The sequence below is a fragment of the Salvelinus fontinalis genome, chromosome 26, assembly GCF_029448725.1.
Source record: "Salvelinus fontinalis isolate EN_2023a chromosome 26, ASM2944872v1, whole genome shotgun sequence".
Taxonomy (NCBI): Eukaryota; Metazoa; Chordata; class Actinopteri; order Salmoniformes; family Salmonidae; genus Salvelinus; species Salvelinus fontinalis.
In genome coordinates this window covers 15,308,863-15,323,709 of record NC_074690.1, presented here as the reverse complement: position 1 = coordinate 15,323,709, position 14,847 = coordinate 15,308,863, and the positions used below count along the sequence as shown (strand labels likewise).

The 14,847-nt window shown below is 42.3% G+C and overlaps 1 protein-coding gene across 2 annotated transcripts; it reads left to right on the top strand.

Annotated features, from left to right (window-relative positions):
• The first annotated feature begins 8,592 nt into the window (after positions 1-8,592).
• On the top strand, positions 8,593-14,121 carry LOC129823715 (zinc finger protein Xfin-like). 2 transcript variants are annotated; one of them, XM_055882659.1, is made up of 8 exons: positions 8,593-8,698; positions 9,329-9,531; positions 10,563-10,667; positions 10,753-10,848; positions 10,963-11,073; positions 11,198-11,324; positions 11,427-13,150; positions 13,202-14,121. In XM_055882659.1, the coding sequence occupies exons 1-8, from the start codon at positions 8,668-8,670 to the stop codon at positions 14,102-14,104; spliced, it is 3,300 nt and encodes a 1,099-aa protein (XP_055738634.1). In that variant the 5' UTR covers positions 8,593-8,667; the 3' UTR covers positions 14,105-14,121. The 2 variants fall into 2 exon arrangements, with proteins under 2 accessions (XP_055738634.1, XP_055738633.1); XM_055882658.1 differs by having other exon boundaries at positions 11,427-13,201; positions 13,253-14,121.
• The last annotated feature ends 726 nt before the right edge of the window (positions 14,122-14,847 follow it).

Here is a 14,847-nt window from a genome sequence, read left to right as displayed (position 1 = left end):
CGCGGCTGTGCTTCCCTTTGTAGTCTGTAATAGTTTGCAAGCCCTGCCACATCCGACGAGCGTCAGAGCCGGTGTAGTATGATTAAATATTAGCCCTGTATTGACGCTTTGCCTGTTTGATGGGTCGTCGCAGGGCATAGCGGGATTTCTTGTAAGCTGCCGGGTTAGAGTCCCGCACCTTGAAAGCGGCAGCTCTACCTTTTAGCTCAGTGCGAATGTTGCCTGTAATCCATGGCTTCTGGTTGGGGTATGTACGTACAGTCACTGTGGGGACGACGTCCTCGATGCACTTATTGATAAAGCCAGTGACTGATGTGGTGGTATTCCTCAATGTCATCGGAGGAATCCCGGAACATGTTCCAGTCTGTGCTAGCAAAACAGTCCTGTAGTTTAGCATCTGCTTCATCTGACCACTTTTTTATAGACCGTGTCACTGGTGCTTCCTGCTTTAATTTTTGCTTGTAAGCAGGAATCAGGAGGATAGAGTTGTGGTCGGATTTACCAAATGGAGGGCGAGGGAGAGCTTTGTACGCGCCTCTGTGTGTGGAGTACAGGTGATCTTGAATTTTTTTCCCTCTGGTTGCACATTGAACATATTGATAGAGATTTGGTAGAACTGATTTAAGTCGACTTGACATGGTCTCTTGGGTAATGACTGTGTTGACAGGAGTGTGATTAGAGAACCTCTGCCTCTTGTCTCAGACTGATGTAGGTTCTTGCTTTTCTCAATGCATTTGGTGAGATGTTCTTTCAAGCAGACGTCATACTTTCCCAGCAGTATTATAATCTCTAAGAAATGACTGTGATCGATACTGGTGTCCTCTAATGTATACGCAGACTCAGACTGCATCCCCCTGTAACTGAGCCCCATCTTGCCAATGACTTTCTCTACGACACGTTCCTTCTCCTGCGTACCTGCTCCCTGTGGACAGACACCTGACTGCCACTGAGCAGACTTTGAATGTCTGCTTGGGAGGACCTTAAAAGGTATGCCTCAGCACTACTTCAGTGCATGTTGCTCTTCTCCCCTTTGGTGAACATGTTTCCAATCCGTCATTCCACCCATAAAAATACTGCTGTCAGTAGGCTTCACAAATGCCATACAAATTGACTTTGGGTCTCTTGAAATAATCAAAAGTTGATCTGGCATCCTGGCCTTCCCTGACTCTCTTCCACTGAAACTGGACTGGACCTGTCATCAACATCAATGCTCACTTCCACTGAAACTGGACTGGGCCTGTCATCAACATCAATGCTCACTTCCACTGAAACTGGGCCTGTCATCAACATCAATGCTCACTTCCACTGAAACTGGACTGGACCTGTCATCAACATCAATGCTCACTTCCACTGAAACTGGGCCTGTCATCAACATCAATGCTCACTTCCACTGAAACTGGACTGGACCTATCATCAACCTGGATATGAATAAAATAATATATCAATTAACTAATAAAGGCCCAAATCTGCCCAAAGATGTTGAATGCAAATATACCTCCAGTCTGTGGCTTACGGTTTTATAATGTAGACATTCACCAATAAATACACTATACACACATTACTTGAACATACACAGCATCATACCTTTGATGAGAAGTATAAAAAATTGTCTCTGCATGTTGCCTTGTTTATTATTCATGAACTTAATTAGTTAAATAACGTATGATATACAGGCAAATGATTCTGCCTGCCTTTCAGTAGGAACTAAGTGATTTATCTCTTCCACTGACTACAGTTATTAACGGTCCTCCCTTTTGTCTGAAATTACACTTGTCATCATCATCCCCACGTGTGATTAATGTCACTAGAGCTATGGTTTTACCCCCTCATCTTACTTCATCAGACAGGCACTGACACTTAAAACTGGTCTGAGACCTGCTCCGTTTCTAAGTCCATTTTGTTTTAATGAGTTAACCACCGTAGCAGAGTTAATCATGAGAGCCAAACTGATACTTTTACCTAAAGTCAATTTACGGAAAGAACTTTGACATTCTTTCAGACATATCCAGAAACCTATAAAGTTTGAATAGCTTGTTTTCTACAAGCCTTACTGAGAAAGTGTCAGACATTCTTTTTACGAGTGATTTCCCAGCTCTTCCAAGAGCTGTTAACTCACTTTACATTAAGTGCAGCGATCAGGAAAGACAGTTTAAAGTGTGCCGCTGTCCCTGAGAGGTGTACTCAAGACACAGTGGGGCCAGCCAGGAAGGGCCTGAAGACACCAAACAGGCTGCACGTCAACTGAAGATATTAAGGAAATCTGACGTCGAGGTGTGGGAAATTTGTAAGCCCAGAATAACATAATTATTTAAATTCAAGTGCAAAGAGTTAAATAAAGCACATAATAATATATATATATATATATATATGGGGATAAGTAAACGATATCTTGATCTGAAATTTAAAAGGTGCAACTACATTTTGAAGAAGATGAATTATCTGAATTGAAAAATTAAATAGTTTCTTTTAATGTGTAATCTCCTTTAAACATTCAAATTTAAGCAGGTTTTGGAACAAATCCGATTGCCATTATACATGTCTCCCGAATGCCATATCAATGTGTAAAAATAAAATAGAACGGACATGTATTAATGCCATAAGAAATGTGAATGGAGAAACTGTTACTGATGAGAATAGGAAAAGCTGTAAAAGAAACAAACGTATAAGAAAATTGTCTAATGAAATGTATGAATTCCTAAAAGCTGTTAACAATCTACCTGTATGTTATTTATCCATTTTTCATTTTACTAGGCAAGTCAGTTAAGAACAAATTCTTATTTTCAATGACAGCCTAGGAACAGTGGGTTAACTGCCTTGTTCAGGGGCAGAACGACAGATTTTTACCTCGTCAACTCTGGGATTCGATCTTGCAACCTTTCGGTTACAAGTCCAATGCTCTTACCACTAGGCTACCTGCCGCCCCGATGATGTGATCGACTTACCTCTGCTTTTAATTAAGGTGTAAAACAAGGCAATCTAATATCAGCAAAAAAAGAAACATCCCTTTTTCAGGACACTGTCTTTCAAAGATCATTTGTAAAAATCCAAATAACTTCACAGATCTTCATTGTAAAGGGTTTAAACACCGTTTCCCATGCGTATTCAATGAACCATAAACAATTAATGAACATGCACCGGTCGTTAAGACACTAACAGCTTACAGGCGGTAGGCAATTAAGGTCACAGTTATGAAAACTTAGGACACTAAAGAAGCCTTTCTACTGACTCTGGAAAAACACAAAAAGAAAGATGCCCAGGGTCCCTGCTCATCTGCGTGAACGTGCCTGACTACACTGCGAGCGTTGCAAAATAAATTTTGAAATCTATATTGTTCAATTATTGCACCCACACAGCTTGCACGCGTTGCCATGGGCTAAAATAGAAGTCAGTTCTATTTGTGACACAGATTGTGCTGCAAGTCCTGCCTCTCCCATCTCCTCATTGGTTTATAGAAGCAGGTACCTACGTGCCATCACCTCATTGGTTATACCCACGTGGGTGACTGAAAGACGAACGAGGTCGGTGGCGGTAATGCACCTAATTTATGAAAGTTGCCAATCGCAATATAAAGTCAAGAGAAGAAAAAGCATGGAAGGACGAGAGATGACTAGAAACGATTCGGTTGACTGTTTTATGTGTAGATTATTTGTCGGAGTAGAGGACCTTGTGCATTTCAGGTAAAATAACAACTCAATGTTTATATCCCAGGACAAATTAGCTGGCAACACCAAGCTAGCTAAATAGGACAAATTAGCTAGCAAGTGCAAGCTAGCTAGCTAAATTACCATAAATGTTTAATGCATTTCGACCTGTCCCCAAATTAATGTAATTGGTTCAGAGTTTGTTTTGATATTTTAACCTGCGTGTAGTGATCGCGTTTGGTGGTGGGGGGAATACATTTATGCACGATGGCGCACGTGCGCAGCCGATTTGGGTTCCGTGTTAGGCATGCTGCAAGGAGGCATGAGGACTGCAGATGTGGCCAGGGCAATAAATTGCAATGTACGTACTGTGAGACACCTAAGACAGCGCTACAGGGAGACAGGACGGACAGCTGATCGTCCTCGAAGTGGCAGACCATGTGTAACAACACCTGCACAGGATCGGTACATCCGAACATCACACCTGCGGGACAGATATAGGATGGCAACAACAAATGCTCGAGTTACACCAGGAACACACAATCCCTCCATCAGTGCTCAGACTGTCCGCAATAGGCTGAGCGAGGCTGGACTGAGGGCTTGTAGGCCTGTTATAAGGCAGATCCTCACCAGACATCACCGGCAACAACGTCGCCTATGGGCACAAACCCACCGTCGCTGGACAAGACAGGACTGGCAAAAAGTGCTCTTCACTGACGAGTCGCGGTTTTGTCTCACCAGGGGTGATGGTCGGATTCGCATTTATCGTCGAAGGAATGGGCGTTACACCGAGGCCTGTACTCTGGAGCGGGATCGATTTGGAGGTGGAGGGTTCGTCATGGTCTGGGGCAGTGTGTCACAGCATCTTCGGACTGAGCTTGTTGTCATTGCAGGCAATCTCAATGCTGTGCGTTACAGGGAAGACATCCTCCTCCTTCATGTGGTACCCTTCCTGCTGGCTCATCCTGACATGACCCTCGTTATGTGTGTGATTTCCTGCAGACAGGAATGTCAGTGTTCTACCATGGCCAGCGAAGAGCCCGGATCTCAATCCCATTGAGCACGTCTGGGACCTGTTGGATCGGAGGGTGAGGGCTAGGGCCATTCCCCCCAGAAATGTCCGGGAACTTGCAGATGCCTTGGTGGAAGATTGGGGCAGCATTTCACAGCAAGAACTGGCAAATCTGGTGCAGTCGATGAGGAGGAGATGCACCGTAGTACTTAGTATCTGGTGTGGCCACCAGCTGCATTGACTGTTACTTTTGATTTTGACCCCCCCACCTTTGTTCAGGGACACATTATTCAATTTCTGTTAGCCACATGGCTGTGGAACTTGTTCAGTTTATGTCTGTTGAATCTTATGTTCATACAAATATTTACACATGTTAAGTTTGCTGAAAATAAACACAGTTGACAGTGAAGAGGACGTTTCTTGCTGAGTTTATGCACATCGTTTTCCCATGGGCTGATTACAATGCTTGACAGTAAACAAAAACAGACAGTGCCATGGCACCTTTTGGACTTGAAATCCAGTCACACCTCATACCTTTTTCCCTCCTTGCACACACAGACCATGATCCAGTACATATGAACCAGAGAAGGAATGGATCATTAGTAAATGTATTGAATTTGTGTAATATGAAATGCTTTTCCTCTTGATGAAAGTTATACACACATGTATTTGTGCCATTCGAATTAATAAGGCTCTTTTAAAAGAGACATGATACTGTAAATGTTTTTGTTCATGTACTGTATATAACATCATTGATTGATTCATTAGGTATGTCATAATACAGACACACAGGCCTGCATGCATGAGACACACACACACACACACACACACACACTAAAAGGGTAGAACAATTTGTGATAATTACCCATAACCAAGAGAAGGCTCTCACCTCACTCCCGAAATATGACTCTTAGTCGAGTGCATCCTGACTTCTACAGCAAGTCAACAGATAGCCGTGTCTATTTGTTTGTGGCGTCCTGTCTTTGTCCGCTCTGCTGCCCTGCCGAGAGAGAAATAAATCGTCCATTATGGATGACATTAAAGTGTCTGTGACAAGCATATGTCAACAGTGGCGCATTAATCAATCTTAATGGCCACCGCTGCTGTTGCACTAATTATTATTTCTGGAACTCTCTAATGACTGGAACCTTCCTAGACTGCAGGGTTCTGCAGTTATGTCTCCCTGCTATACAAGAACTGAGACTGGCTGTGTAACCTTTTATTCGTTAGATATATTTTATTAGGTAGCATATATTGTGAGAAATTACCCATACGTGTGAATTGCAAGATGTGTGTGTCTCTCTCTCTCTAACTTTATCCTCTCTCTTTCTCACTAACTCCCCCTCTAAAAAAGACTCGTTGTGGATCCTTGGGAGGTCCTAAGGTCGCTATCCTCTTTTCCTTTCAGGAAGACAAGAAGATCAGTCTATGTGGTGTGTTAAGTGTGATTTGAATGTAGCCGAAAGTACATGACAGTTTGATAGTTGGCATGATAGTTCTGCAAAAACATGTTAATTCATACTCCAATCTGTGTGTCCTAACAAAGTAAAGCTCTACTGCCACCTAGTGGCTGTGTTAACACATACCCGTACACCAAAGCAAAGTTTTTTTTGGTCTGTACACAGTTTTCAAATCAAATTATATTTGTCACATGCGCTGAATACATCTGGAAAATACCTTACCGTGAAATGCTTAATTACGAGCCCTAAATAAACTACAGTAAAAAAAAATGGAACAAGAAAATTACATAACAACAACGAGGCTATATACTGTATGGGGATACCAGTACTGAGTCAGACTATGCATAGATAATAGACGAGTAGCAGCAGTGTAAAAACAACAAAGATGTTTACAGATGTTATCGCAGGTTTAGTGAAATGCTTTTGTTTCTAGCTCCAATAATGCAGCAATATCTAGCAATACAATAACAATACACACATAATACAAAAAGAAAGAACAAGAAATGTAGACATATCTGAGCCCGGAATAAAAATATGTACAGTATGTGAAAGGTGTGTATAGACAGTATATGAATAGAAAAGGTGTGTACAGACAGTATATGAGTATAGAGGTGTGTATAGACCAGGGCTCTCCAACCCTGTTCCTGGAGAGGTAGCGTTCTTGTAGGTTTTTGCTCCAACCCTAATGTAGCGCACCTGATTTCTAATAATTAGCTAGTTGATGATAAGAATCAGGTTAGTTACAACTGGAGTTGGAGTGAAAACCTACAGTGGTTAAAACAGAATGAAAACATTATTAAAGTGACCATTTGTTCAATGGCTGTATGTACATAGGGCAGGAGTCTCTATGGTGAAGGGTAGGTAGAGTACCGGGTGGTAGCCCACTAGTGACATTGTCTAAGGTTCAGGGCAGGGTACGCCATACACTCAAACAAAGATGATCAATTATATTGACAAGACAGTTGACTGACCGTTCCCACTGTGCACAGACGTCAATTCAATGTCTATTCCACGTTGGTTCAACGTAATTTCGTTCAAATGACACGGAAACAACGTTGATTCCACCAGGTGTGTGCCCAGTGGGTTCTAATAATGGAAATATATGTCTGCAAAGGTGGACAAGGCAAAATCAGGTAGGAACATTCTAGCCAATGAGAGAGAGAGCAGATAAGTGCGTGAACAACTGACACAACTCCGATATGAAATAGTTTTTCTCAAAGATGCCGGAATGCCACGTGTGTCCACTTATATCATTACATTTCTAACACCCTAATCATTACGAAACTTCTGTTCAATCAAATAAGCCTCACATAGCAAATTAGCAATTAAATTGTTTGTTGTAGACCAAATTCGACACTCGTAGATTCTCATACAAAAACAAAAATCCCCATTTGGTCTGCTAAACGCGGTATTGTCGCGCGCACAGCTTTTTGGGCTGGAGTTGAACATCTTACTTTCCCTTTGACTCAAATCAAAGAACAGTGAAGAGAATATGGCCTATTCATTGTTCTTTGATTTGGGTGTACCGGTGTGTGTTAAATCAGCCACTAGGTGACAGTAAAGCTTTAGTTAGGCAACATGAGAGCAGTGTTTCATAATCCTGGTCCACGGGACCCCAAAGGGGTGCATATTTTGCTAGTGCAAAAAACTAAAATGTGCACCCCTTTGTGTCCCCAAGACCAGGATCAAGAAACACTGCAGTAGACAGATCAGGGCCACGTTCAAAGGTTCTCTAACGTTGCAGATAGAAATGTCATGAATAGAGCCTACATGATTTCTTGTTCCATGTCGGAGAGGCATGTTTGTTCTATATAACATATTTATATCTGAACTGTCCAAAACGTGTCCTGCTGAACGCGCCCCAGAGTATGAATGAACATACAGTGTCATAATCAAATGTCAATGTCATTGTGATGTCAAGGTACTTTCGCCGGCAGGTACCCTAGCGGTTAACAGCGTTGAGCCAGTAATTGAACGGTTGCTGGTTTGAGTCCCTGAGCCGACTGGGTGAAAAATCTGTCAATGTGCCCTTGAGCAAGGCACTTAACCCTAAGTTATCCTGTAAATGACTAAAATGTACATTTAAATCACACTACAGGCCCGGGACTACTGAAATATAAAAGTTCTTTAGTCACCTTGTTTACACTGTTCTTTTGTCTTCTTCTATGGCTGACGAAAGACACAAGATAATGTGTGACTGTCTGTGTGTGGCTGGGATAGGTAACTTCTCTGGAGAATCTTTACAGTTTTTTGTGGTTATTGGTCTGAAAAGGTCTTCATTATAATTTTCACCTCATTAATTAATTATTAACTACATTTATTTATTATAACAATGTCAGTGACTAGAAATTTCAGTTTTTCTTTTCTTGTTCCTCTTCTTTGGGGTTTTATGACTGTGTGCAAACCAAACCAGAGACGGTATAGAAACCTTTTAAAGATTTCTTATTTGAATACCGGAAGTGACGTTAAAAACAAGAAAGAAGGAAACGCATCCACGAACAAAGCTCACATAATTGTATTTTGAATACAAGTATTCTGGCACTGAAATCTCGAAATGCGAAAACACCATATCCTGATTGAAGAAGGTATAGTTGCTTGTGGCCTTCTCTTTGGTGTTGTCAACATTTCTCGGCTAGTTAGCTAGTGTATTGAATTAAAAACGTGAGGAACTTGTAGCTAGCTAGCTATTAGACAGTTTAGCCACACGTTGTAAAAGATGTGCCACAAACAAAAACGTAGCTGTTTAGCTGAACAAAGTAATTGCATTTTCACATGGAAATAGCACTTGATTTTCTATGTAATATAGTAGCTCGTTTTCAAGGAATGACATTATATGAAGAAAAAAATATATACTTTGCTAAAACTTTGGAAGCTATAGAATAACAAGGATACTTGACAGTGTTATTAAAGAGGACAGGGTTTTTGTTATCCAAATAACTGAATGTGTGCCTGCAGTAGGTCCCCCTATCATCTCTGTTATCCAAATAACTGAATGTGTGCCTGTTGTAAGTCCCTCTCTGCCCCTATAATATCTGTTTTCCAAATAAGTGAATTTGTCCCTTCTGTAGGTCCCTCAAGCTGGATAACAGAGATTATAACTGAATTTGTCTGCAGAAGTTCCCTATCATCTCTGTTATCCAGCTAACCGAATTTGTCTGCTGTAGGTCCCCCTATCATCTTTGTTATCCAGCTAACTGAATTTGTGTCTGCTGTAGGTCTCCCTCTCCCCCTATCATCTCTGCGTCTGTTGGTTCCTCCACTGCGGCTGGTGTCTGCAGCTCTATGGCAAGTTGTTCAGCAGAGAGACGTAATGGACTACGGGTTGGTGGAGGAGTTTGTCACCACTGTGTTGGAGATAGTTCCTGATATGATGAGTTACAGGGAGAGAGTCCAACTCATCATGGGGCTCCGAGCACAGGTGAGAGATGTTGCAGAGTGAGGGGCCAGAATTCCTCAACTCTCATCTCCCGACGTGTATTCATTAGTGTGTACACCGTAGTACCGTACCATATTCTGAGGCTTTTTAAACACAAACCCTTACGGGTGGCAGGTAGCCTGGTGGGTTAGGGGCTTTGGGCCAGTAACCGAATCACCAAGCCCACTAGGTATGAGCAAGGCAATTAACCCTAAGGGGCGTCTCAGGGCGAGTGGGATATGCAAAAAAACACATTTCCATTTTACACCTCACACTTGTACAGGTTACCCTCTTGCACATACAGTGGAACAGGACTATATACACACACCCTAATAATAATCATTTAAACATCAGCTATCTGAGCAGCTAACCGATCGCTGCAGCTGTACATAGTCCATCTGTAAATAGCCCACCCAATCTACCTACCTCATCCCCATATTGTTTTTATTTACTTTTCTGCTCTTTTGCACACCAGTATCTCTACTTGCTCATCTATCACTCCAGTGTTAATCTGCTAAATTGTAATTACTTCGCTACTATGGCCTATTTATTGCCTTACCACCTCACGCCATTTGCACACACTGTATATAGACTTTCTTTTTTTCTATTGTGTTATTGACTGTACGCTTGTTTATTCTATGTGTAACTCTGTGTTGTTGTTTGTCACAATGCTTTGCTTTATCTTGGCCAGGTCACAGTTGTAAATGAGAACTTGTTCTCAACTAGCCTACCTGGTTAAATAAATGTGAAATTCAAAATAAATTGCTGCTTTTTGTGTCTGTTTTTATGGTGTATTTATTGATGCTGTATTGGCTTGTGCAATCAATCAAATTTCCCCTCTGTGGGATGAATGAAGTACCATCTTGTTTTTGCAACAAAAAATACTTTCTTATTGGACACATTCATATGTTTCAGCCCATTTGCTTTCTAGTGAATACACTCCCGATGTCAATATACTGTTTCTATTTTTGTTGGCCCACCCACCAGTCCAATTTGAATTGCATTCATAACAAATTGAACTTTTACTTCATCAGCTGGTTCTGGAGTTGTGTCGCTCTGATCACCTAGCCAACCCTGAGACCATCCAGCCACACCTGAACAGGATGAACACCTGTATCATCACTCATAGTGACAAGGAGGTTAGTACTACCCAGTAACAGATCAAGACTTGTAACGCTGCTACTTAGTTGAATTTATTGACTGAGCTATCCATACTTGCTGTAGATTTCAGATCCTGAGATGGAGGCATCAGAATTAACTTTCCGGAAGCTGATTCAAACTCTGCTGGAAGACCCAGTTGAGAAAGAACACTTCTTTCAGGTCAGTGTTGTAACTAAGGAGCTGCTGATAACTAAGGGGTCATTTGTTTTACGAGGCAGGTGTAAATAATTGTCTAAATCAGAAAGTACTGAATATCCTCTACTTGTTTCTTAGAATATTTTTCCAGAGGAATTTGGCCCCAAGTATGACTCCGCACTGCAGACTCTGGTGTGGGAGTTCCTCTCCAGGCTGGAGAAGCTGCTTCCAGCACCAACCCTTCAACAGGTACCACGCTAACATCTTATTACCTTCATCAGCATACTGTCATACATGTTGTTTAACAATTGCATATGTTATAATATAAATTGGGATACATTGGTCTTTTTAAAAGCCATTCTCTTCCCATTAGACTGCATCTTGGTTCCTACCTGATCCCTCTGTCTTGGAGGAGTGTGTGCAGTGTGTATCCCACCCTCAGCCTTTGAAGACCCTTCTCCAGCACCACAACAACACATGTGGACATGTAGACACCAATGGTAGGAGAAATAGACTTTGGACAGGAAATAATGTTATCAGAAAGCCTATAACATTTCCATGTTTGGCTTTAATATTGACTTTTCTTCTTCAACTGTCCCTAGCTCTGTCTTCCGGTGACAATCAGATCCTCGCTTCAATGTCTCTCACTTCCTTAGTGATAGATGAAGCCTTCACTGACCAAGCTGACCCAGAGGTCCAATCAGAACCTGAGCAGGAATGTATGAGTCCTGTCTCATCTGACAATGAGCCAAAGATGGCCTCTTTGTTGGAACACATGGAGAGTGAACTGTTGCCTTTGAATAAAGAGGTGAAGCCTGCTTTTTTGGAGGTAGCATGTAGACACAAGAAAACAACAGCGAAAAACAATACATCTTTTCACCACCTTCACACTGACAGTGGGCTGAAAATCCAAGGAAAAGCCCACAGCAGCCAACATGAAGTGCAGGACATTTCTACTTTATCTACTTCCTGTCGGCTCCGTCAGCCCAAAGTGCTGCTACACAGACTTGACATTACTGATATGAAGAGACCTCTGACACAGGTAACAGCAACACCGAGGAGAGAGAGGCTTCAGATTGACAAAGCGGGATCCCAAGGACAGAGAAGAGGACAGGTCATATCACAAAAGAGTGAGAGGAATATCAATGAAGAGCCCTCTGATGTTCAAGCTCAGTATTCTCTGGCCCCTGACCCATCCCCTCCCTCAGGGCAGCCTATAAGAAGCAAGCGTGTCAAAATATGCTCCTTGTGTGGAAAGACTTTCAGCGAAGCAAAGGATTTGACGGCACACATGAGATCTCACAATGAGCAGAGCCCTTACAAGTGCACCCAGTGTGGACAAGACTTTGAACACCATGAGGACTTACAGAAACATCAGCAGAATGTGTGTGAGGAGGCAGCTCAACCAGAAGAGGACAACATGTCTACGGCATCTTTTAAGGAGGATGACATGTCTATGACATCTGTGGAGGATGATTGGACAGAGATATCCCACCCCCATGACACTTTACCTCGGAACAAAAGAGGTCCCTATGTTCATCACACTCCAAAAGCCTTCCAGCCTTCCAAAGCCAGACAAATATGCCATGTGTGTCACAAGACTCTTTGTAATGTATTTATGCTGAGAAGGCACCTGAAATCCGTTCATGGTCTGCGCCCCTACAAGTGCTACAACTGTGAGGCAAGTTTTGGGAATAATCCTAGTTTGAAGAAACATGTAAAAGAGTGCTTGAAGACGAAGAAACGCCACCCTTGCTCTCTGTGCGGTGTGACCTTTGAGCGTTCGGAGGGGAACCAACAGGAGTTCATAGCTGCAGTAAAAAATGGTACAGTGATACCCCAGACCTCCAGTTCTACACCACAGAATGCAACAGCCTTCAGTGCTCTGCCTGTTCTGATACAGTCCTCCAGTAATTACAGAACATGTCTTCTGTGTAATGAAACTTTCGATACTGCAGCGAACTTGAGAATACACCTAAAATGTCAACATGATGTACATCCTTACCCATGCATCAATTGTGGGGAAAGTTTCCCAAGCATATCGGATCTGCGGATACACAAGTGTTCAGGTCAAAACATTCCAGACTCCAGAAAGTGTCCGGGGTGCAGGAATAGGACCTCTCAATCCACACCTGAGCACTTAAAGATAAGTCAGGAAGTGAACCTTAGACACCAGACAGATAGGCCACTAGTTGCAGCAGAAAACGAGATGGCGATCCCGCAGTCCTGCAACATAGTTGTTGACTACTCAAATGACTTGCAGCAATGCCAGCCAAAGGAGTGTGAGATTAACTTTCAGAGAGGACAGCAAGACTGGAGCGAGGCAGTTGATCCAAACCAGCATCCAGAGGAGGTTGATCCAAACCAGCATCCAGAGGTTGATCCAAACCAGCATCCGGAGGAGGTTGATCCAAACCAGCATCCAGAGGAGGTTGATCCAGCGGACAGAAGCAGTTCTCTGGTTCCAAGGGAGAATGGGACAGAGATTCCCCAGAGCCAAAGCACGTCATCCGAGAACCCAACAACTTCCAAAGCTCCTCCCACTGGCGTGATTTTAAATTCTAGAACATGTCTGGTGTGCTATAAGACATTCTTTAACAGGGCAAGCTTGCTTCAACATCGAAGACGTCACTCACAGGGTCAGGGACCCCACACATGCGCCATATGTTCAAGGAGCTTTGGTCGAGCTTTCGACTTGACGAGACATCAGGCCAGGAAAACAGGTTGTGGGTCAATGCACCGTAATCTGGTTGTACATGAGAATGCTCCTACAGAAGTGAAACCGGTCTTCTCTTGCCCCCGTTGTCAGGAATGGTTCACGAGCGAAAATAAACTGGAAACACACATGCTATGTCACACAGGGGAAGGGTTCACATGTAGGTTTTGCGGCAAGATGTTTGTTAAACAATATAAATTATACATCCATGTTCGTTCGCATATTGACAGACCTCATCTATGTGATGCATGTGGTAAGGATTTCAGAACTAAGTATGCATTGAAAGTACACACACGTGTACACACAGGAGAACGACCATTCTCTTGCCCAGATTGTGGCAAAAGATGTTCTTCGAAGGGTAATCTGAAGGCCCATCAACAGAGTCATACAGGAGAACGTCCATTTGCGTGCCCTCTCTGTAAAGTACGCTGTCGCATTAAGTCGCAACTAAAAGTACACATTTTAACTCACACAGGGGAGAGGCCTCATAAGTGTTTGGCTTGTGGGAAGACTTTTCAACTGAAACTTTTGTTGAGAAAACATCAGTTGGCTTCGTGTTCTTAGTTGTCTTTGACTCCCAGGATGTATTTATTTTTTTTTTTTATACTTTGTTTTTATTGTAGGAACACAAAGAAAGTACAAATAAAAGAACAAAAATTATCTAGCAGTTACAGTGCACTTCATACCTTCATCATCATATTAGTTACATTAGCATCTTTGAATTAGACCTTTTCCAAGTATGAAACCCATTTCTCCCAGTATTCCTGACCTCTCTCCCAGTGATAGCCTTTTTACTGGCTGCCAGTAGGATCTTCAAGAGGTACTTTTCTCTATTGTTTAAGTTATCTGGTATTTCAACCAAGTACAAAGAAAGGAATGTTTGTTCTATGTCAAATCCCATTATTTTTCCAATGTTAGATCTTATTTCTCCCCAGTAAGTTTCGATTGCGGGGCAGGACCAAAAGATAGTGGTCCGCCCTCAATAGACCGCATTCTCTCCAACAAGGGTGTGGTGAGCCAGTCTGTTTTGATGTCAGTTTAGGTGTTATGAAGAAACGTATAACATTCTTCCAACAGAATTCTCTCCATGACCTTGAGTTGGTGGAGCTTTGTTGAGTCTCTAATATGTTCAACCATGTTTCATCAGTTATTTCAATGTTAAGTTCCTCCTCCCATTTCTTTTTAATATAGTTTGTAGAATGTTTCTTTGAGGATTGAATACCCAAGTAGAGATTTGAAATCGTTTTTTTGTTACTCCCCAAGTTGTATGCGTTAGTGAATACTTGGATTAATTTTGGAGGTGCTCG

Coding starts and splice junctions, on each gene's coding strand:
- LOC129823715 (XM_055882659.1), top strand. CDS start 8,668: ATGCGAAAACACCATATCCTGATTGAAGAAG. Junction 10,668..10,752: donor TCACTCATAGTGACAAGGAG/GTTAGTACTACC, acceptor TACTTGCTGTAG/ATTTCAGATCCTGAGATGGA. Junction 11,325..11,426: donor TGGACATGTAGACACCAATG/GTAGGAGAAATA, acceptor AACTGTCCCTAG/CTCTGTCTTCCGGTGACAAT.